We start from the raw sequence: 24,625 nt of genomic DNA, 5'->3' as shown, positions 1-24,625 counted from the left end.
ACAGGCTCCAAAACCACAGAGAAACCCTGTCTCGAAAACCCCCCCAAAAAAAGCAGCCTTCCTTACTGATGTGCCCGGACTGTAGGGTAAAGCAGGTTAAACTGACTTGAATAAAGAGGACTGTCTTAGACATACAACTGTGACAAAATACCTGGCAGAAAACCACTTGAAGGAGGAGTAATCTATCTGAGCTCACAGCTTTCAGAGGTGTACATCGGGTGGGGAAGGCATGGCCGCTGGACTGGCTTCGTGCACAGTGATAGAAGTTTGTGGCTGTTGTTTCTCACACTGTGGACAAGGAAGCAGATTCTAGACCAGAATCAGAGCAGATAAGACCTTCAAGGCCTGCCCCCGCAACCACTTCCTCCAAGTAAGCACCACATCCCCAAGGTTCTACAAAACCTTCTGAAATAATGGAACCAACTGGGGACCAAATGTTCAAATGGAAGGGCACATTTTTCATTCAAACCACAACTAGAAATGAGTTCAGACCTAAAGAGCTCTTTTGTTGTAAACTCGTATTTCTTTCTGTAATGGATTCTAGAAATTCAAACTTGCCAGCCATAAAATCCTTTATTAATATTTCATGTATCACAAATTACTAAAAAAAATCCATTTTATTCTAGTTTTAAAAAAACAAAGTCATTAGAAAGTGTTGTTTTTTATTAATATATTACAAAAGCAAAGCATTATTCACAATAGGAACTACATACTAGATAGTTACTTCAACATTAAACTGCTTCCTTGATCCCTAAACAATATAATGTACCTTACAACTGTAATGCAAGATTTACACCTCATATAGACAACATGTCCCATATATCCAGGCATCAACAAAAACAAGTTCTAGAAAGCATATACCTACCCCCTAAGACTAATGAAAACATCTTTAGCAGGGAACTTTAAATTTTCTAATAATTCTTCATTTGATAAGTATTTTTGCAAATTTAAAAGAGAGTTACCTCTGTTGATTTTTTTGTTTTTCAGTTTAAGTATATTCCCTTTGTCAAACAATTCTGCAGATGAATGGCAAACACATTTCTAAAATGAAACAGCACTGGAACTACCCAATGGAAAATTTTCAAAATAAAAGTCTAGTCTTCACTTGAATGTCAAGAAGTTGTAGCTACATACTACATTAGTAAAATCTGAAATAAAATTATTCCATTAATCTCTTCACAGTTTCTTAAAAAAATATTAGTGGAGATAAATTACCAACTTTAAAAATCTAAACTTACGTTCACTGAACAAAAATAAATTTAGTTTCAGAACATTGCCTGTTAATGGCAAAGTACTATAAATAGTGCATGTTAAACTTTTCTCAACTCATCTCTATAAAACATTTGGTTAAAAATAAAATGAGGAACATATTTAGTATTTAAGGAAAGAATCTAACATCTTTCCTAATACAGAATTTAACTCAGAATATTTAAGCAAAATCCTAAATCTTTAAAAGTACAATTTCAAAAAAGTTTCTAAGGTAGATTTGCTTCAAAATTTTAGTGCATTTATTTGTAGCTTTACGCATCAACACCTTTGGAAGACCAACTGTGCTCTTTATGGTATTAGAAAATTAGGATTTTCCCTTCTAGCTTGTACTTATGAAAAGTTTTTTCCATATTTAAAGTGAAATGTACTTTCAAAAAATTCATCTTTAGTTGTTAGGAAAACAAAATGCACATGTCACTGTTTGGCCCAGAATGTAAAGATGATAAAGCTGGCTTTAAGGTGAACTTTTTCAGGTTGTCTGGATTTTTAGACCTGCAGTGATGCCCAGCCTGGCAGGGAACTCCTGTGTCTAACAATCTTCCTGCCTGGAAGATTGTACACAGCTGGGCCTACAGGTGTGCAGCACCACACTGGGCTTCTTCCTCTTTAGGGAAGTTTTCACTCTCTATTTGGGGGTATTGCTTTTAGTTGAATCAAACTTCAAAAATAGCAAAATTTCCAAACAACAACCTGTTTCCTTCTGGCAACTGATAAGCACTACACGAGTTATGTATTTAGAAAGTGTTGTACTAAAATTAATCTAACCAGTGAGTAAGCAACAGACAAAAATCACTAGAAAGTTAGAGTCACGAGAGAAAGTGTCTTTGTGCTGTGCTTTAACAGTGCAGTTGGGATGAGCCAACGCTGGTTGTGCAAGCACAGGCACCCTCTGAATGGCTTTTGAGCACTGGGAAGGAGGGCACATCCATAAACAGGGCACTTGGGGCTTAATGGGTAGACACCATCAATTTTCCCTCTTATTTACTGTAAGAGGCCATTTTTTTTGGTTAATAAATGCTTGACAGGATATTTCTTTAAGAAGCCAATTAGAAATATTTTTTAAGATATTAACCAAATTAAAAATGAAAATTTTGCAAAGTACACAGAAACCAAGAGTAAGTGACAATGTTTTATTGTTTGCCAGGCTCTCTTCAGGGTAAGCTTATTACACAATACAAAAATAACAGCTTCCTATGTAAAATGAACCTCTAATTATAAACAAGTTAAATGTCACATTTAAATGTGCTTTGTATTGACTTTCACTCTCTACCTTTCCCACTGTGGTGACACTATCCCAGTGTCACTGTCCATGAAGACGCACAGGAAGTACCTTCCATGGCCTGCTCTGCAGAGGAAAGTCAGATCTGTTTGGACATGTTCTCATTTTCATAGCTATCTCCTCATTAGCACATTTTTCTGGGTTTTTCTACCCACCTTTCTATGAAATTATTGGCAGAAGGCAGAAAAGGAAACTTTGGAGATTGTTTTGAAGCATCTTAATAAGATAGATGAACCCCACTTCCTCTTTGGTCATCAAAGACTAGGAAGAATAAGATTATCAGTGTGGTTGTCAGTCTTACCTGACACCAATAACAGCTGAATGCAGAATTTAAATGAAAGATTCAGGTTGAAAAAGGCATGTAGCACTCTGGCATATTTTCCTGTGGCTTTAAAATTAGAAATATATATACACATATAAAAACAATCAAAAGCTAACATGTTTAAACTAGATATTAAATGAACAAATATCTCCAATAGCAAACACAATTTTCAATTTATCCCCAAATTTCAACTTCCAGGACTTTCATTTTTATAATTTAAATTTGAAAAGAATTGGTTTATATTTTCCCTCAAAGAAGAAAATTTATTACACTGAAAGAACTGTACTGTTTTTGGTTGAAATGAAACTAATTCAACTTAAGTGAATGAAAATAGCATTTTAATTAAGAGCAAATCTAAAGGCAGTTTCTCTACAAACACTGAAATGTTGTGAAGGTTTTATGAGAAGTTTATTGTGCCATCTTGAAATATTGCAGAAAGAATATTTAGCTGTAATATATGTGTGAAGTATCTATATATATCAAGAGTACAGATAACCCTGGGAGTCCTCATGGTCAAGTGTGGGAAACTGAACACCTGTAAGATCCCAGCTGTACTTCAACTCTTACATGTCTAAATGAAAAAGATATCAATGCTCCTATCTAATGCATAAATAACCCTGACCAGACTTTATGAAAAGTTAACAAAACCCCTTTCACTATCAAATTACTATTTTATGAATAAAATGTATAAATTTTAAATTAGCAGATACCTTATTAGGGATGATCAAAACTAAAGACCAAACTACAAAACCCCCAAAAAGCCAAACCAAGTGAGAACGATATTGATTGTGTTCAGTGCTGGTTATGTTGCCCTCTTGCAAAATGGCAGGCAAAATCATACTTGTTTTTACATTTGCATCCACATATATTACACTGAAAAGGATTTTCATACCCATGGCATCCCATGTGAATAGTGTAAAGGATATTATCTGCAAAGTACATATCACAGTGCTGGCAGTGGTGTAGAAGTTGAGGATCCTGGACCGGCAGGGTTGGAGCTGGAGTGCTTGGCTGGCTGTTTCCTATGCTGGGGGTACTGGTGTGGGCACTTGGTTCACTGCTTGGCCCTGCCACTGGGCTGTAGTTCCTCTGACTATGCGATGGCCGAGGTTCTGGGCTTGTGGGGGAGGAGCTCTGAGGAATACTTGCTGACACCGCAGAGACTACTGCTTGGGCAGAGGGCTGCTGAATCATGAAAGGCTTTTCATCAGGGCAGGGAACTACATCAGGGGAGGCAGGGTTTTGGTTTTCTGGTGGCAAGCTGGACAACTGTCCTGCTAAAGTAGAAAGCTGATTCAAAGGGTTGTCAACCATGAGTTCTTGGGGGTCCCTTGGCAGACCACCAGTTGGTGTAGTTTTTGCCAAAGTTTCATAGGCGTCAGTCTGAATATTTGGGATCTCATGGGTAAAATCATTAAGGTAGTCTGGTTTCTGGACCACCATAGAAGGTGGACTTAAGTTGATTAGTGCTCTTCTGCTATACCCCAGATTGCTTGTTTTCTTTTGTAAAACCCCCCACATTTTCTTACTGCTTAAGGAAGACCTGGTACCTTTAATTGGTACCATTTTATGTTTGCGCCTTCGATGGTGGGACAGGTTACTTCGGTCACTGCAGCGGAAGGAACACAACTCACATTTGTATGGTTTTTCCCCAGTATGAGAACGCATGTGGGCTTCCAGATGGCGCTCATAAGCAGATGCAAATGGACACAAATGACATCTGTGAGGTTTCTCACCTGTTTAAGAGAGAAATAGGAAAAACTGCAAGAGTAGCTCATTTATAGGACATTTTATGTTTGTCCACTGGATGTGAGAATTGTGACAAGGAATACTTTTCAGAAATTCATAATTGCATAACAGGTTAGTAAAATCTGTAAAGAAACCTAAGAACTTAAGTAAAGCTTAAAAATTCAATAGCAGCCAGGCAGAGGTGGGGCATGCCCTTAATCCCAGCACTCAGGAGGCAGAGGCAGATGGATTTCTGTGAGTTCAAGGCCAGCCTGGTCTAGTTCCAAGACAGCTAGGATTATTATACAGAGAAACCCTGTCACAGAAAGAGAGAGAGAGAGAGAGAGAGAGAGAGAGAGAGAGAGAGAAGAATCCATTAGCAACAACTTGTGACATATTGAATCTATTTAGTAGGAAAACCATTATAGTTTCAGCTGGCACTTGGGGAAAAAAAAAGAAATATTCCCCACATAATAAAGATTTTATCAACAGTATGTTTCAAAGTATATGTTGACAGATCCATGCATAAACTTCTTTTCCTCAAGAAAAAAAAAATCAACCCTCTCTTTTAAAAGAAGTCTTACATTAACTTACATGAGTTATGGGACATACCTTTAAAATTGCCAGGATCTTCCTCCACTTTCCTACTCCTCTAGTTCAGAATGAGTGTTGAAGTTTGAATGTAATTGGCCTCCATAATCTTATAGGAGTGGCACTATTAGGTGGTAAGGCCTTGTTGAAGGAAGTATGTCACTGTGGGGGTGGGCTCTGAGGTCTCACATATGCTCAAGGTACAACCCAGCTTCACAGCCTACCTCCTGCTGCCTTCTGATTAAGATATAGCCAGCACCATGTCTACTTGCATGCCACACACCCTAAGATAGAAGTGTTGTACTGGCTGGTTTTATGTCAACTTGACACAAGCTGGAGTCATCAGAGAGGAAAGAGCCTCATCTAAAGAAATGCCTTCATAAGATCCAGCTGTAAGGCATTTTCTCATTTAGTAATCAATGGGGGAGGGACCAGCCATGGTGGGTGGTGCCATCCCTGGGCACCTATAAGAAAGCAGGCTGAGAAAGCCAGGGGAAGCAAGCCAGTAAGTAAGCTTCATGGCCTCTGCATCAGCTCCTGCCTCTAGGATCCTGCCCTGTTTGAATTCCTGTCCTGACTTCCTTCTGTGATGAACAGTAGTTCTGAAGTGTAAGTCAAATAAACTCTTCCCTCTCCAGCTTGCTTTTTGGTCATGATGTTTCATGGCAGCAATAGAAACCCTAACTAAGACAAACTGTTACCAGCATAGTGGGGTATTGCTGTGACAAACCTGACCATATTTTGTGGAGTATTATGAAAAGACTTTGGAACTTCGGGCTAGAAAAGCCCACTGAGTGTTGAAACCTCAGTGGGACAGTCTGTAGGAGTTTGGAACATAAGAATGTTGAGAGCAGCTCTCTCCTGCTCTTGCTCAAAGGCCACCTCTACACCTCCCCACAATAAACCTCCCATGTGAGCTCTGCTGCATGGTGTGACTCTGTGGTGCCACTTGGTTCCAACTTGCCAAGGCTGCCTTCTGCCATTAAACTATTACATTGGTGTTGAGACTCTGCAAGGCCCTGCTGTGGGTCCTCCTACCCAATGGTAGTCTGAGGCACATGGGGACCCTGGACTCTGTCTACCTACAACAGGCTCACTTTCCAACTAACCTATAGCTGGGCACTTCACCCAACACCAGTAATGCTTGGTGAATCCTCCTCCTCCCAGTTGGTATAAACGCTTCCCTTGATCCGTGGGAATGACAAAAGAGCCTCCACCACCCCTCTGGTATTCTTGGAGGCGGAGAAACCCCCAGTCACAGTCTTTAAGGCTATGGTTGACTCTTTTTGCCAACACTCACCTCTGGCCATTTTTCATCAGTGGGGCTTAATCTCTTGAAGTGGTTTCTCACCCTCTGGCCTCATTCACAAGCCCTGATAGCAGGTGACATCTCACTCAAGTTCTTAGCCTTTGACCCCTGCTTAGTATGTGACAACTTACTGGACAGCCTGTGCCCTCTCAGTCCAATCCTCCTGGATCCCTGGGACACTAGGACAGTCACACTTTGGATCTTCTTCCCCTACCTCACTCATGGGAACTGCATCCTCCACCATGCCTCCAAGCTCCCCCTGGGATGCCTTTTGGAAAACCTTAGACCTCTACACCTAGCACCTGACTTAAGGGCTTTTAAACTTATCTGCCTTTGTAGTAAAATCTAGCCCCAATACCCCTTAGATAATCAATCCAAATGGCCACCTACTAGCATCCTAGATCCTTGTATTATACAGGACCTTTGCAACTTCTGCCAGCCACTGGGTAGAGGGAAGTAGGTACCCTATGTCTAAAGCTTTGCTCCAAGACCTTCCTCTGTTCTACCTATTCCCCCACTCAGCTCCTGCTATGAAGCCTGAACTAAAGGAACTCCACTATCCACTGCTCTTGACCCTGCTAACAAGGGGCATGTACCTTGACCAGGCCATCCACCCTGGCAACCTCCCACAAAAGGAGAACTATGGCTGGGTTAGGCTGGGTTGAGAGAAATGGAGGGGGTCCCAAGCAGAGCAGGAGCGAGTAACGGGGGCTGATGGCTGCTGGTAGAGTGAAAGCGGGTGCCAGAGTGGGATGCTTACAACAGCAGGTCGCTGGAGAGGAGGAAGAGGAGACTGAAGGAGCTGGAGGTGCAGGAGTTGAGCATCGCGCTTGTTAGCAGGGTTTCTCAAAAAGAAAAAAATAAAACAAACAAACAAAAAAACCCTGGGGTCTTAAAGAGTTAAACAGGAATGGAACGTGAAGTCCTAGTCTTATGGAAGCTGCTAATGTATTACAGACTGTTAAGGAACACAAGATAATAGTCATCTTATAAATGATCAAATTCTTTCATTGCAGTCATGCTAAATACCAAAATAATTGATTACAGGGATAAGTCTTACTTAGTCCCCTGTATATGTTTTCAAAAGTTAAGCTTAAAACAAGTAAGTAGAAGCAAACAAAGTTTGTCTATTTAGATATACCTAATAGACAGTTCCTAAATACTTCAGAGATCTGAGAATATGGCATTTAAAATGTTTAATAAAAAACTTTTCATGATATAGAGACATACCAGCTCCTGGTAGCAGCCCTACCTCCTCCAAAGAAGATGAATGGGAACAGAAGAACTCCACTTGGAGCTTGCTTTAACTGTGGCAATGCCCGGCCACTGGGGATAAAACTGCCTTTCCTTTCAACTGCTGCCAAACTGTGGACAATCAGGACACTGGAGAATCGACTGCCCCACTGTGCCTAGACAAGATAGGTTTGTCCCAGCAAGGTTTCTACTTCACAAGAAAAACTGATGCTGCCCTGAGACCTCTGTGACCACAGAGGACCTGGGGTTAGTTGCCTAGGTAGCTGGTAAGTCTCTGTCATTTCTAATAGATTCAGTCTATTGGTCTGCACTTCTGCTTACTCATGTGAAAAAAAAAAATTTTTTTTTTTTTTTTTTGGTTTTTTCGAGACAGCGTTTCTCTGTGGCTTTGGAGCCTGTCACGGAACTAGCTCTGTAGACCAGGCTGGTCTCGAACTCACAGAGATCTGCCTGCCTCTGCCTCCCAAGTGCTGGGACTAAAGGCATGCGCCACCACCACCTGGCTCATGTAAAAATTATCCTTCTTAGAACTCTGGTGTTTGACGACTAGGCTAGTGATAGCTTTGTTGTTTTAACAACAGCAACCAGGGCTTCAGCTGCCTTCTCAGTTCCCTTTGTGTGTAAAATTCAGGCCACAGGCCTCTCCTCTCCTAGAGCTACTACTAGGTCTAGGCACAATTTACCTTGTTACCAGACTGAGAAAAGAGATAAACTCACAAAACAGATCTCAATTTAACCTTTTAACCATTCCTTTATTGAAAGGAACTCACTTTACAATGACTGCTCTCAGTAATCAACCATTTTTATCTCCTGGTGAATTAGATATAAAGGTGTTTTAAGGTATAGGGTTTATGTGAAGATATGAAAGCTTAAGTTGAAGATCTAAGAAAACGTTTTAGGGGTCTAAGGAGGTGTTTGAAAGTGTTTAAATCCAAGTTATAAAGGTCTGAGAATGAAAAAGCTTAAGTGGTGATTAAAAAAAAGTGATTTAAGGTATATAAAAAATGAAATGTTTCAGAGTTCTTTCCCTCACTAGGCTACTGTTATATTAAGACTCCAAAAGTTTAGAGTCTTAACATTCATCAATGGAATTCTGATAAGCTATTAATCTAGCTCTGGTAGAGTAACATTTTTTTTTTTTTACGATTTTATTTATTATGTACACAGTGTTCTGCCTTCATGCAGGCCAGAAGAGGGCACCAGATCTCATTGTAGATGGTTGTGAACCACCATGTAGTTGCTGGGAATTGAACTCAGGACCATTGGAAGAGCAGTCAGCATTCTTAACCTCTGAGCCATCTCTCCAGCCCTGAAGTATTGAATTTTTTTTTTTTTCGAGACAGGGGTTTCTCTGTAGCTTTGGAGCCTATCCTAGAACTAGGTTGTAGACCAGGCTGGCCTCAAACTCACAGAGATCCGCCTGCCTCTGCCTCCCAAGTGCTGGGATTAAAGGCGTGCGCCACCACCGCCCAGCTGAGTAGTAACACTACTTTTATTATAGTCAAATGCTCATTTTAAATTCCCTTTGGTTGTTTTCTAAGTATAGATTTAAATGTGCTTCTCACTGTGCTAAAACCATGTCTAATCTGTATACATGGATAGAGGAAAAAGTGTTAATGCTTTGAACCAGAATCATTTTTGGGTCCCTCTGACTCAAAGGCATGAGTCTACTGCCTTTTCTACAATGTGGATTTCATTACAGATTACAAACAGTGAGCATTCTAATGTGTCTAAAGCTTATATGTTTTTGTAAACTAAAAAATTCTTTCAAGCTCTGGGGAGTCGACTTGAATCCACCTCTAACAGGCCATCAAATCGACTCCAGATAAGTACTGTCAATCAACAGCCTAAGTTTCTCCACCTACTGCCTGTTCCTGAGGGTGGAATTTCCTCCACCTTCTCCTAGTCTTGGGACTCCCCTCCCTTAATTACTGGGACCTAAGAAAAAATTTCCTCTCTAAACTTGTTAAAAGTTATCTTCTGCTTTGCCAGCATCCTGCCAGGTCCTCTCAAAATCTGTATCCCGGACAGCTTCAAAGTGGCACTGAATAGTCCCACAGAGCCTGTACAGAAGTGAAACAGCCAGCTATCCCAGAAATTGGCTAGCATCCCAGTTTTCTCAGGTCCCCTAAAGATGCCTCAGACAACAGGAAGCAGAATAGAGAACATGGCAAACCCCATTCCCACCTCACCAACTACCCCTTCCTATTTCCTCACCTTCTCATAACAAACAAAAGGGAGAAATGTTAGCATTCAGGCATTTACACTAGCCTGCTCTTGGGGACCAAGCAGGACATGTCAGCAGCAGCAGCCAAGATGTGACACGGTAGCTGCTGCAGTCACTAAGCAGAACACTCTCCCTCTGTGCGTGCACCATATCCCCTCAGCAAAGGCAAGTCATTCTCACTGCCCCACTCTGCCCCTCCTCGCCATAAACCTTCTATGTGAGAAAAACATGTTGAGAGCAGGGCAGAAAATGGAGGCCTGGCTTGTGAAATTTCAGAGGGGATATTAAAGACTTCCAGGGCTCTTTGCTATTTTAAGATCCTGTGGTTCTGGCTAGCTGGGGCTGAAGAATCAGCTGTGATTAACAAGATACCAGAATTACTGAGGTAAAACCTCCACATTACTGGGACAATTGATGGTGGCTAGCTGGAGCTAAGAAATTAGTGGTAATTAAGAAAACACCAACATCACTGAGGTGAAATCTGGAAGTGGTTTTTTGAGACAGGGTTTCTCTGTAGCTTTGGATGGGAGTGTTTTCTGAGAGCACAGAGAAGCTGTGTATCAGAGGCAGCCAAAGTTGGACATCATGCTGGCAGCCAGACTTGGTAATGTGTAAGAGTTACCCAGGTAGGATGGGTTTTGAAGGCATAAAGGGGTCACAGAGAGCAGCTGAGGTTTGGCACTGTGAGAGGCCAGAAGAGGTCACTGGCGAAGCCTCAGTGGCAGTTGAAGGCTCAGTACTGAACGGTTCATAAAAAGGAGTCGAAGCTTGGCACCATGGAGAGAGCCTATGAGAGGTTACTGGTGAAAGTGCAGCCCAGTTGAAGCAGAAGACCCCAGCATTTTGGAGATACCAGCACCATGGGATGATCACCAAGAACAGCAGCAGCAGTGGAGTGGAGCCACCTAAAGCCTAAAAAAGAAGCTGTGTGTGCTGGAGAGGGCGGAGCCAGAAGATCATAAGTGAATCCCATATAATTAGACATTGAGTTATTATACACTGTTGGAGTTTGGTTTTGCTTAATTCAGACTGTGTCTGTGCCCTGGTTCTTTCCTCTTGAAGAAGGTATCTAATTTAATTTTGACTTTTAAAGGAGCCCACAGGTGAAAGACAACATTTTTGGGGGGAGGAGGAGTTAAGACAGGGTTTCTCTGTATAGCAGCTCCGGCTGTCCTGAAACTAGTTCTTGTAGACCAGGCTGGCCTCAAACTTACAGAGATCTGCCTGTCTCTGCCTCCCGAGTGCTGGGATTAAAGGCATGCACCTGTCAAAGGACTTAACTTTTAAAAGAGATTGGATATTTTAAAGAGGCTGGAAAGTTAATATTTAAATTTGTAAAGACTGTGGAACTTCTAAAAATATTTATGATTTTAATATGAGATCGGGTATGAATAAGAAAGGAAGAGTTGTGGCTTAATAGTGATGAGTTTGAGTGTCAAATTGACAAGGGGTCAGTTTTGTCCTGCCTGTTTTTGTGTGCCAACTTGACACAAGCTAGAGTCATCAGAGAGGAAAAAGCCTCACTTGAGGAAATGCCTTCATGATATCCAGCTATAAGGCATTTTCTCAATTAATGATCAATGTGGGAGGGCCCAGTTTATGGTAGGTAGTGCCATCACTGGGTTGATGGTCCTTTGTTTCTACAAGAAAGCACGCTGAGCAAGCTATGGGAAGGAAGTCAGTAAGCAGCTCCCCTCCATAGACTCTCCATAAGCTTCTGCCTCTGGGATCCTTTCTTGTCTGAGTTCCTGTCCTGACTTCCTTCGGTGATGAAGAGCAGTTCTGAAGGGTAAGCCAAATAAACCCTTTCCTACTCATCTTGCTTTTTGGTCATGGTGTTTCATGGCAGCAATAGAAACCCCTAATGAAGACAAGGACCAATTTTATTTAGAACCCAAATTCTCCAAATATGTAAAACTATCGTTTGGAATGTGAGACTGAGAGCCAGCTGACAGAGCACCTACCATATTCTAAAATCCCTGTTAGCTCTGCGGGTACAAAGATGGCCTTTGGATGTCCTCAGGAATCTTTCTAGGCCACTATGATGTAATAAAGGGGCACAGACAGATAGGGAGCACACAGGAGAACAACTGGGCTTGAATAAGGGCAAGGTATAGTTAGGAAGATTTTCTCAAAAGGGTGGCTAGAGAGACATGGGGTTAGCAAGTACATCCTGCAAGTAACAGAGGCCTTTCTTTCACTTTTCTAAAAAAACATTGTGAAGAAAAAGACAAAACATTAACCCTTAGTAATAACCTCTCCCACCTGAGAACAGGAAGACAATGGAAGAGTATGCAGATCAAGCAGGAAAGTGGTGGGAGGATCAAGCTCTCCAAGGAGCTTGTTTCCAATATTTGTATGCCTTTAAGACACTGCTTTGTAAAAAATGGAGTTAGTGCCCTACAAACCCTCATCAACCTTGTTTCGAACCATCAGAATTACGTGAACTTGTACTCCAGGGTCTCTCTCCAGCTGTTTCTCCATTACCTGTGTGGATCCTGATATGCTCAATGAGCCGGGCCGTTCCTTTGCTAGCATAGTTGCAGTACCGACACTTGAGCTTCCCATCAAAGGTCCTTTCAAACCCGTCTACTAACATTCCTGAGTTTTCATCCAGGGAAACTTCAACAGATGGATGATCAAGTCCATTTTGATCACCATCTGCTCCAGCTATAAACAAAAGCAAAAGAAATCATGCACTGCAGAATCAACTCAGTTCACCACTTTAGACTCAAGGGGTTGAAGATCTTCCACAAACGATAGCTTCAAGAATTTAATTCATAAAACAATTCAGACTTCTTGAAGTGGGACAAATTTTGTGCAAAAGTAGAATTATTTTAAGAATCTCTAAAGAGGACCTCAAATTATTTACATATACATTTTACCAATTCTCAACATGCTTTTGAAGAAAACAGGTAAGACAGAAGAACGAAGAGATTCCTTAAGGTCACAGTCACACACAGGTGTCTACGATACTGTCATGATAAGCATTTTAATTAACAGTTGTTACAGTTCTAAAACACTAAGTCAATTTCCTTTCATCTAAAAACAACTATTGGGTAGCCTGTTAGAGGCATTTGTAGTCTAGATTCCGGGTTACATTTAAGATCTTAAAATTCAAGGTAAGTTCATCAAGGAAAACAAGGTATCTGACAGCTCTGAAGGTAAGGACTACAAGAACTTCAGAACTGAAATGTTTGGGGGTTTGCTTTTCATCTGAACTATTTTAGTATTAAGAAGTAGAAGGAGCAGGGACTAATAATTAGGAACCACACATGTTGGAGACCACAGCCTGGTTCTTGAATCTCCATCCTGAATCTGTTCACATTACTATTAAGAGGCAAAATTTGTATTCCTTTCTTCATGGGAACAGGGCTTTGGCTCAACGCCAGGAAACATGGCCTCATATGCTCAGTTCAAACCCTATTCCTTTTCTTCTGCCTTTCACCAGAAATATTTGTTCTGGGTTGGGCAAACCAAGCAAATTAGTCCAAAAGGAAGCAACTGAAGAGTTCAAGCTTGTGGTCTCTCTTTTCTCCCACTGTTTTCCTAAGACCCTGATGTGTGCATCAATTACCTTGGAGATCTTAATAAAATAAACTGGAGTCACTAGATCCAGGGTAGGACCTAGTACTTACGTTTCTAACAAAACGTCTGGGGAATGACACCTGATCACTGCTGCCAATCTCTGCATCTTCATGGCTTAAAAGATCTAGGTCAGAGGCCAGGAAATGTATTCTACAGGGCGAGGATAGTAAATACCTAAAGCCAGACGGGCTTTGTCACAACACCCAACTCTGCTGCGGTACCATAAAAACAGCTAGAGAAATAAGCAAGCTGGGGGTGAATGGAGCTCATTGGATAGCACTTGCCTAATGTACGCAACAGATGTTGATCCCCAGCATTACAGACAAGTTAGAGATATGCAAAAAAATGAGCATGTATGAGTTCTGGTAAAACTTTATTTATGAGCAATGAAATTTGAATTTCATTATTTTCATGTGTTGTTCTTTCTTATATCTAATGATACAAAGCAAATTTCAGACTGCAAGTCATAGGAAAGCAGTTATATGAGGCCCATGGGTGGTACTCTGCTGACCCTCAACTACATTAAAAACAGTGTGTGTGATCCAGAAACTTAAGAAATTTTCCCTCTAGCAGGCTCACCAAATCTTTGCCTCATCTAGTTTAGTTTTTCTTCCTGAAAGGGTAAATGTGGACAGCCTTCTTTTGTTTAAAGAGAAAAAAAAATCCCTAGTTGGGGCTCGGGTCTAACTCATATTGTTTGATGGGTAAATTCTCTGTGAACCAATTCTCTGGGTTCTTTGAGTCAACTGTCAGCTAACAGAAAATGAAGGACAGACAAGGAATTTAGAAGCCCTAACCTTTCAACAAAACCATAACAGTTCTCTAGACTACATTAAATCATTGTCCCATAGCAAAAGTCCACATGTTAAAAGAAGGGAGAACATGCTTGTGTCTTTCTAGAAAAGAAAAGAATGCCCCACACTAGTGGGTAGTGATGTTCATCAAATGGAGAGCTGTGCATGAACACTAACACATTTATAATTGAACTTTTCCATAGTATTAAAGTAAGTCTACCTCCCTGAAGAGTCTCTGCTTCTTTGTCCCCACTAACTGATCCCGAGATCATGTTCACATGATGCGTCTGCTGTGTCAAGTATTCCTGGAAATCTTTCACAAAGTCCAAAGGCTCTGGTTTCTTTTCACCCATCTTGGTGCTTTTTCTTTCTTTCTTTTTTTCTTCCTTCCTTTCTTTCTTTCTTCTATGTTGAAAATGTGTTATATCTAGGAAACAAGAAAATAAAGAACCCAGAAATAAATTTACACTATTTATAAAAGAATACAGTACAAAATAAAACAATATAGACAAAAACTATTTTGTATAAGATATTGTTACTCGGGGCTGGAGAGATGGCTCAGAAGTTAAGAGCATTGCCTGCTCTTCCAAAGGTCCTGAGTTCAATTCCCAGCAACCACATGGTGGCTCACAGCCATCTGTAATGGGGTCTGGTGCCCTCTTCTGGCCTGCAGACATACGCACAGATGGAATATTGTATATATAATAAATAAATAATTTTTTTTTAAAAAAAGACATCGTTACTCAAAACAAGAGAAAAATAAAAACTGTCTTTAAATACTCTATAATCTGGAGAATGAAGACATATAAGACAGTAAGAAACAGATTTAATAATTAAACTGAATCATAGAAAATGGAAACAAATTATCAAGACAGGAAAAACAAACTTTACTTAAAACAGCCAAATACTGACAATTACCCAAACGATCCCCCAAATAGTACCACCTGTAAACTGGCCATAGATGGTCACACAATAGGCTATAGCAGTGAAAATAAGGAAACTTCAGCTGCATGCAGCAACACCTATGCATCCCACCATCACAATGTTGAGCACAAGAAGCCAGACATAGGTTATTAGTATATGACCTATAGAAGATCAGAGAAAATTAAGGTCTAGTGCCAGAAATAAGGAAAATGTAGCCCTTGCTTGCTAGGGCAGACAGAGCCTAGTACTGGAAGGGACATAAAAGGAGTTTCTGGGTGGCTGGCAGCCTTCCATTTCTTCATACCGATCCAATAGGTGAAACTTTTAAGATTTTTAAGCTTTTCTATATACATGTTAGATTTCAAGAAAAAGCGAAACCAATAGAGAACTGAATTAACTTTGCATACCTACTACTAGCCATTAGAGATGAAAAATTACTCATTAAATTATTTGAGTTTAGAAAAAAAAAAACTTCCCCAGCAAGCAACCTGTCCACACATTTGTGTTGGCAATACAGGAATTGAAATCAAAGTGTATGCACATTAAGCTTTAAACAATGTCAAATCATTTTTTAGTCATTATACTGATTTCATCTTCTACCAGCAAAGAGTAAAAGTTGATTCATACTTTCACTAGCACGTGGCTTTTTCATTGTGGCCACTCTGGAGGGTGTGTGGTACTATCACACCAATTTTGATTTATAGTCATTTATGATTAATAAAGTTCTATGCTACTCATTCTTTTAAATAATGTTTGCTAGTTTTCACATAGATTATATGTCTTTTCTAAATAAAAATTTATACATATATATATGTTTTTTTTCTGGCTTTTGAAGACAGGGTCTCTCTGTGTAGCCCTGGCTGTCCTGAACTCACTCTACAGACCAGGCTGGCCTCAAACTCGGAGATCTGCCTGCCTCTCTCTCCCCTAGGGCTTCCAGATTGTTTTTTTGAAAGCAAGTGGCAGTACAACTAATATTAATCACAGTGGTACCAGTACTAAATAATAATCAAAAGAAAATGAGACTGAAACAAAAACAGAGTTCATTTGAATAAGATTTTCACTCACATTTTTAAATTAAAAATTAAATTACAAAATGTAATCATTGGGATATTTGAATACAAGAAATGTATGTGTTAGTATTTGTCTCCAAATCTTGTGCTGAACATTTTAAGATATTTAATTGAAAATAGGATTTTAATACAGTATAGTCTGTTGCAGTTTCCCCTCCCCAACTCAATTCCCCACCCACCCATATCACACCCTTTCTCTCTTTAGAATACAAACAAGCAGCTAAAAAATAGTAAAGAGCAAATAAAAACAGAAAACCAAAAAAAAAGCACCAGAAATACATATAGATGCAGAGACACATGTGTTCACAATACAGAAATCCCATAAAGACAGAACACCAGAAACCATTGTATGCAAAAGACCTGTAAGGAAAAAATAAATTAATAAATAAAAGCAAACCACTGTGAGACAAGGAACCTCCAAAAATGCTTTTGAGATTGTTTTGTATTGGCCATCTACTTCTGTCTGGGCTTGGGGTCTGTCCTTGAAAGTGGCTTGTAACCCAATGAGACTCTGTTGGAGAAAACTTATTTTTCTTTTGTGAGTGGTTATCAATTAGAGATAGCTTCTGGGTTAGGGAAGAGGTTCTGTGTCCACTTCTCTCAGTGCTAGGGACCCCATCTGGGTTTGATCCTTGTATGCCACCACAGTCTTTACGAACAAAAGCCCGTTTTATTTTACTTTTTTTTAAAAATTCAAATATAAGTACATCATTTTCCTCATTTTCACTTTTCTCTCCAACTCCTCACATTTCCCCACGTTCACTTAGCGTTCCTTGTATGTATATAATTTCAGAGCTCACAACTTGGTATCGGATAACCAATTAGGGGGATCATTCCTAAGGAAGACTAATTCTCCCTTTCTTGGCCATTAGTTGTTTGCAGTTCTTTTTCTAGGGATGAGTCCCATGAGAATTCCCCCTTCCACGTTAACATGTGTGTTGGTGCTGGCATTGTTCAGGTCTTGTTGAGACAGCCATGTTGTTGAGTTATCATGGGTGTAGCTTCCCTTTCATTTCTAGGAGACATAATCTCACAATTCCTAGTCCACTGACTCTTATGCTCTTTCTGCCTCCTCTTCTATAATATTCTCCGAGTTTGGGTGCAGGAATTGTGTTCCAGATGTATCCACTAAGGCTGGTCACCCCATGATTGATTGTTTTCTTCATTTTGACCGCTTATGGTTTTCTGTAATGGTCTCCATTAGTTGTAAAGAGAAACTTCTCGATGAGCGGTAAGAGATACATTTACCTATGGGTATGAGGATAAGAATCTAGAATGCTCTTAGGGAATGTGCTGTTTTAGTAAAGTGGTGCTTCTAAGGTCCATAGCCTCACTACCCCCATGTCGCTGGGTAGGTTTCCAGTACCTATGATTTCCTTTCTGTTGAGTTGGCCCTAAATCCAATTAGACAGCTGTTGGTTACTGCCAAGAAATGATTGCCACTACTGCATCAACAGGGATATCACGCTATGCTGGTTATTGTTGTGGTTCATGAATAAGATCTAGGCCTTGCTTACCTGTAATTCAGATTTAAGGAGGTGAAGGCAGGAGAATCATTGCAAGGCCAGCCTCAACTACATAATGAGTTTGATAATCTCAATGAAAATAAAAATAAAAAACAAAATAAAGTAACCAAACAAACAAAAAAAATCAATTTTTAATTAAAAAAGTAAAATAAGACATGAGAGTAAAGGGGGACCATTAGGAATATAGAAGTAGAAAACAGACAAAGTAGACCCAAAAAAGGTAACAGAAAGGAGAAAAATGATCAAAGCACATCACATGCATATACAGAAATGTCATAATTAAGACCCCTTTGTACAATTAAGACATACTTCTGTTAAATGACTCACGTTCAGGGTATTTTTTAAATTATAAGAGCTATAGGGAAAAGCTATAGGGCTGAAGAGATGGCCTGCTCAGTCATGTGGCATGCACGTAGTAGGATCTGTTCAAATCCCTAGCATCCACAGGAAAGGACAGGCATGTCGGAAGGTGCCTGTAACTCTCCACATTGGGGAGGTGGAGAGAGACTAAGGAAGACACCTGATGTCAACTTGTAGTCTCTACACCCGCACATAATATATGCATACAAAGACATATGTAAACACATACACAAAAAAAGTTATAAGAAAAAATCCTAGTTTTTACATCACAATTCAGAATTCCTTCTTGCCAATAAATTCATATGCAAAGTGATACATTTTCACCCAAAATGAATCTACTTTAATGGACTTCAATAAACAAGACAAATTTTACCAAATCTTGATTAGAAAGCTTAGCAATGCTGCTGTACAATGTATGACAATGCAACAAAAAACCACAAGACTTCCCATAGCAAGCAAAAGAAAACGGTATTTTTATACATCCAACTTTAAGAACAGAAATGAGCCCAATTATAGAGTATGGCTGACATATTTTGACAGTCTTAGTTAGTCACACTGTCACATTACAAATTTCACTGTGTTCTCTGCCACAAATTGTATTCTGCCATCAATTATGTATGATAGGTTAAATTTTAAAAAAAATGCCAATGGAATAATTGAAAATGTTCCAAACATGAAGACCAGCTTCTGAATTAGAGATTCAAACATTCTTACATGGTTTCATCTACACACCCATCCATGACTTAAAAACTAAGTGTCGGGCTGGAGAGATGGCTTGGCAGTTAAGAGCACTGACTGCTCTTCTAGAGGACCCAGGTTCAATTCCCAGCGCCCACATGGCAGCTCATAAGTGTCTGTAAATCCAGTTACAGGGTGATCTGACACCTTCACACCATTGCACATAAAAAAATAAATACATCACAAAAAAAATTCTTAAAGAAGAAAACCTAAAAGTGAAAAATATAAAGGAAGATCCTTTCTCTAAGCAAATAAATAGTAATTAAAATTTATTTTAAAAAAACCAAACAATCAAACTAAGTGTCAGCTGGGCAGTGGTAGCACACACCTTTAATCCCAGCACTCAGGAGTAGAGCCAGGTCGATCTCTGAGTTCGAGGCCAGTCTGGTCTACAGAGCAAGTTCCAGGACAGCCAAGGCTACGCAGAAAAACCCTGACTCCAAAAACCAAAACCGAAACAAAACAAACAAAAAAACTAAGTGTCCTTTCATTCCTGAGCATCTGTGTTCATCAGAACTGAATCGACTACATCACATATATCTGGGCAATACGAATGACAAGCAAGCAGTTCGGAGAGCAATGGGCAATGAAACAGACTCATGTAAATGATAGGTGCCTAAATCTAAGTGGAGTCTTTGGCTCAAACCCCAGTTTCTTCCAGCTCAGGTCAATACCTCTAAGCACAATATATGGGAAAACAATCATTCTGGCTAAAAGAAACTCGCGGCTTATAAAAAGAAAATATGGGTTTGCTATCCAAACCACCCTGTCAAAAACAAGAACTCCATATAGAACCTGATACCTGAGGATGCTGTTCAGCACTGACAAATTTTAAAACCTCTACAAATATAATATAAATGATATATACATGTATTCAACCAAAGGTGAATGGAAAACATTTAAAATTCTAAAAAAAAAAATACACCCTGAACAATTTAGACTTGTCTTCCCTGGTAGCCTCTAAATAATACAAAATCAGAATGACTTATGCTGTATACAGTATAGACAATCTGGAGAATACTTAAAGAGAATGCCAGTGTGTGCCTATACTTCCAGCATTCAGTGGCCAAGGCAAGAGTTCAAGACCAGTCTGAGCAGCACATAAAAATCCCAAGTAAAAAAGAAAAAAAAATGCATATGGAAAAATGTGTAATAAGTTACATGCAATCCTATTGTATTTTATGTAAGAGATTGAACATCCTCAGATTTTAGTATCTACAAGGGGTCCTACAATCAATCCTCCAGAAGACAGAGGAACAATTAACTGTATACAGGTTAGGAAATTGGGAAAGTATAATCTTTAAACTGGTATCTTTCTAACTAGCTGTGAACTCAACACCTTGGATTTTTAAACCAAGAATGTACTCAAATTTTCAATGTAAAATGTCATCAGAACAACATATTTAAGCATTCCTTAATACTACTATAGATTCTGATGTTATATTCCAAGCCAGATCTAATCTTTGCTAACTGATATTGCTCCAAATGAAAATTTCTATGTTGAAATCCTAACCTCCAATATGATATTTGTTGTGAGGGCAAAGTGGTCAGAATAGGATTATAAGAATAAAGATCCTGCATCTGCTAGCACCTCAAACTCAAACTTACCAGCCCCCAACCTGAACGAATGCTTGTTTAAATCACCTAGCCTGTGCTGGGTGGTTTTTGTCAACCTGTCACAAATCCAGGCATATGCAGGAAGAGGCTTTTTTTTTTCTTCCCAAAACAGGGTCTTATTAGGGTAGCTTTGACTGACCTGGAACTCACTATGTAGACTAGGCCAGACATCAACGTATAGAGATCCTCTTGCCCCTGCTGTCCTGAGTGATGGAATTAAAGGCTTGCCCCACCACAATGCCTGGGAGAAGAGGAATAATATCTGAAAAAATACTTCCATAAAATTGCCTGTAGGCAAACCTGTGGGCTATTGACTTGATTAATGATTGATGTAGCAGGGCACAGCTCACTGTGGGATGTGCCATCCCTGGGCAGGTGGTCCTCAGTTGTATAAACAGCGGGCTAAACAAGCCAAGAGAAGCATGTCAGTAAGCATGAAGGAAAAGCCATGGCTTCTGTACCACAATCCCTGCCCTGACATTCTTCATTGATGAACTGTTACATGGAAGTACAGGATAAAATAGACCCTATCCTCCCTGAACTACTTTTAATCGTGCTGGCTTGTTGGTCGTTTGTTTGAGACAGGGTCTTTCTACATAGCCCTGGCTGTCCTGGAACTCACCTCCAATTCAGAGATCCACCTGCCTCTGCCTCCCTAGTGCTGGGATTAAGTATGTACACCACTATACCCAGCTCATCATCGTGTTTTAAGACATAGTCCATGCAATTTGTTATAATAGCAGGAACTGCGGGGTGGTAGCACACACCTTTAATCCCAGCACTTGGGGAGGCAGAGGCAGGTGGATTTCTGTGAGCTCAAGGCCAACCTGGTCTACAAGAGCTAGTTCCAGGGCTGTTTCACAGAGAAACCCTGTCTCAAAAATCCTAAAAAACAAAAAGAGCATGAATTAAGATATATGTCTACTTCATCAACTAAAGAAAATAATTTCCAAACCTTGTAAGACAAAGATTGCTCAAGCTAATAGAGGGGAAAAAAAATCTAAGAATTAATAATATTTCATATATCCCACATATGTGTATGTACAAAGATATACCATCAAACACCTTTAATTAGGAACTAATTATTTAAAAGAGGTGTTAAGATGTGAACTGGAAAATAGCCGTGACTATGAAAGAGCTAATATAAAAATCAAAGCGCCTTCCTTCCTCCATCATCATGAACCATAGGTCTGATTTGTTTTCTCACAAGACTTTCAGAGTCAAGCAATTCCTAGCCAAGAAACCAAAGTAAAATGGTTCTATTCCCCCAATGGATTTGGATGAAAACTGGTGACAAAACCAATACAATGCCAAGACATTGGAGGAGAATGAGGCTGAGTCTGCAAAGACTTGCACACAATGTCATGAGGGTTTATGCTGAATCATGGTCTCTAGCAATCTTACCAGATGACACTGAGCATTTTTTACCACTGGAGATTTGGTTTAAATTGGGGTTTGAGTTGCTCTTATCTGTCCCACATGAGCCAACTGGTTTGTTCAGCAATAAAATATATAGGACCTTTAAAAAATATATACAAGGGGCTGAAGAGATGGATGATTCACAGTTAAGAGCACTGGCTGCTCCTGCAAAGGTCCTGAGTTCAATTCCCAGGACCCACAATGAGGCTTCTAATCATCTCTAACTTGAGTTCCAGGGAATCTGATGCCCTCTTCAGGCCTTTGTGGGCACCATACATACACACAATGTACAGACATATATGTAGACAAAACACCCATATGCATAACATAAAAATAAATAAATTTAAATCAAGAATCTCTTTAATATGTCTTCCCCACTGACTAGGGGAGAACTGAAAGTTTGATTAGGGAATGGTATGGTATATTTCATTTATCTAGCATTAAAAAAAAAGCAATGTTTAAACTAAAGGGTTACTAAACCATAAGGAAGAATACTTAGCCCTAACTTTTTATTTGATAATTTAACCCAGAGGTTAGGCAGGTCTATAAAGCTGTTTATAGTTCGATAGCTGTTTGCTCCTATAACCTATCAGTTATGGTCACCGAAAGACTTACTCTCCAAGAGAATATACATTCCTAAATAAGGCCGACAAACGAGATTAGGTTCATACAGAGTAACATGGGCCTTCAAAAACAATTAGAACACAGTCCCTGAGTTCCTAACTGCTTAAGACTAAATAAATGCATGAACACCATGATAAGGTTCTTCGAGAAATCAGAAAACATAGTATAAAAAAGTAAAACAGAATTGAAACCACAACAGAAGAAATCCAAAGGAAGAATTATACTATCTAACTTTTCCACCCCAAATCAGTTCCACCTTTTCTTTTCACTGCAACACTGACAAAATGTCAAACAAGTGAAATTTACTCTGGAGACACACTGAAGGCTCCAAAAGGTCGTGGAGGGAATTTCAACTAAAATTCAACAGCCACAAGAAGTCTGCAAAGAAAGGCACATGAGTCAAAACTTTACTAGCAACTACGGGTTTAATAAACTAGTATGACAACTTGAGTAACATAATCACTAACTGAAAAAAAAAATTAGGCCGATGAAAACAAAGTAACAGCAAAACGTGGTGGCCCACAACTAAACCATAGTCACCTGTGTTACTATCATTTTGCCACTAGTGATTTTACTTTTAACAAAAAATTAAATTCCACATTTACTATATTAATTTCAGTTATGCACAGTATACATCCAGGGATGTTAGGCTTAGTATTGCTTGAATATGTATAATTGCATTTTAAAAAAGTACATTAGCCCTATTCTAGGGAAATACTAATAACAACCACCAGAGCTCCACAAGGGCTTATCTGATCTCCACCTTCGTTATCTCTTTTAAAATACAACAGTTACGGTTTCCTGGGAAACACCGAACCATTACAGAAAAAGAACATCAAATATCTCAATTCACTACAAGGAACTTCCAAGAAAACATTCATCCTCAGCTGTGCTGAAGACAACGTAAACGCAAGACAAAAATTTTAAAAAGTGGTCCAGATATTCTAAACAATTGTTTTCATTGTCTGCCTTCTAAATGTAATTTCTCTGGATCTCACAATGTAAGAAGTCTCCGTGTCCTCTCTCACTTGTCACTCCTCTGTTAGGTTCTGACCAGTACATAAAGGGGTCATTAAATGGGCCACGTGATAACTGGCAGACACAACCAACTACACTTTGGATCCAGTTAGACGGAGAGCACTTTGATGCTCGGCTGAGGATCTATGCTGAGCATCCATGAGCATCCCAGCATCCATGTACCTATTAGGGACGTAACCCCTGAATGAATCCGAGGAGATCTTTGCTGCAACATCCTTCCCAGCCTCATCTGTTTCCAACACTGGAAGGTACAGGCAGTAGAAATAAGTCCAGGAAGGTTCATGGGAGAAAACTCCTTCCCAACAGCACGGGACCGGCGTCGGAGTAACATCCTCTCCAAGATTCCCAGTACCTGGGATTGCTGGGATCGGTTCCTGACCCTAGCACCCCGAGAACACGCCACACAGGGGGCGCTTCCCCGCGGCGCCCCTCTTCACCCCCACTCCCCGATCGCCTCCTGTCAAAGCAGGAGGCAGCTCCCCACCCTGAGCCTCCGAGCTCCCGCCCGACGGCGCAGACTCGCGAGCTGCTCCCTCCGGGCGGCGGACCCAGTCAGCCACATGCTCGACCCAAGAAGATCCCCGGTCACCACGCTGCTAGCCCACGGGGCGCGTACGACCCCTCGGCAGTGTCCAAGGCTACGGTGGTGTGAGCCGGCCCGCGGTGAACCCGGCGCTTTACCTTCCGCCATTCCGCCAACGTGCCCTGCTTAACCGTGGCGCCGCCGTACAAGCTGACATCCCGTTACTCACCTCCTGACAACTGCACCAAGAAATCTCCACAATCTTCTTCTTCGCCGCCACCGCCTCAGCGTTCACCAGCGTCGCAGCTGCGACCGCCATGTTTGTTGTGTCTCTTCTCCCTTCCCGCCCCCCGCCTAGCCCAAGTCTCGCGTGAGCGAGCTGTAGGGAGCTAGCGGGGAGAGCGTGTGTCTCTCCTGGGGTT

At 40.4% G+C, this 24,625-nt stretch overlaps 1 protein-coding gene across 2 annotated transcripts; it reads right to left on the bottom strand.

Moving 5' to 3' along the window:
• Nucleotides 1-554: 554 nt before the first annotated feature.
• Ikzf5 (IKAROS family zinc finger 5) lies at nt 555-24,581 on the bottom strand. 2 transcript variants are annotated; one of them, XM_041666472.1, is made up of 4 exons: nt 24,433-24,581; nt 14,582-14,788; nt 12,467-12,649; nt 555-4,606 (listed from the first exon to the last, which is right to left on the bottom strand). In XM_041666472.1, the coding sequence occupies exons 2-4, from the start codon at nt 14,712-14,714 to the stop codon at nt 3,663-3,665; spliced, it is 1,260 nt and encodes a 419-aa protein (XP_041522406.1). In that variant the 5' UTR covers nt 14,715-14,788; nt 24,433-24,581; the 3' UTR covers nt 555-3,662. The 2 variants fall into 2 exon arrangements, with proteins under 2 accessions (XP_041522406.1, XP_041522407.1); XM_041666473.1 differs by lacking the exon at nt 24,433-24,581 and having other exon boundaries at nt 14,586-14,704.
• Between the last annotated feature and the right edge of the window lie 44 nt (nt 24,582-24,625).

Source organism: Microtus oregoni, unplaced genomic scaffold, assembly GCF_018167655.1.
Source record: "Microtus oregoni isolate MIOR12 unplaced genomic scaffold, Mior012 000016F_ref0000370, whole genome shotgun sequence".
Taxonomy (NCBI): domain Eukaryota; kingdom Metazoa; phylum Chordata; class Mammalia; order Rodentia; family Cricetidae; genus Microtus; species Microtus oregoni.
This window is presented reverse-complemented; position numbering and strand designations above follow the sequence as displayed.

What these genes read in the sequence shown, in the direction of transcription:
- Ikzf5 (XM_041666472.1), bottom strand. Translation starts at nt 14,714, where the DNA reads ATGGGTGAAAAGAAACCAGAGCCTTTGGACTTTGTGAAAGATTTCCAG. An exon ending in AGCAGAGACTCTTCAGGGAG is followed by an intron (nt 12,650 to 14,581) that starts GTAGACTTACTT and finishes TTTTGTTTATAG; the next exon opens with CTGGAGCAGATGGTGATCAA. An exon ending in GCATATCAGGATCCACACAG is followed by an intron (nt 4,607 to 12,466) that starts GTAATGGAGAAA and finishes TCTCTTAAACAG; the next exon opens with GTGAGAAACCTCACAGATGT.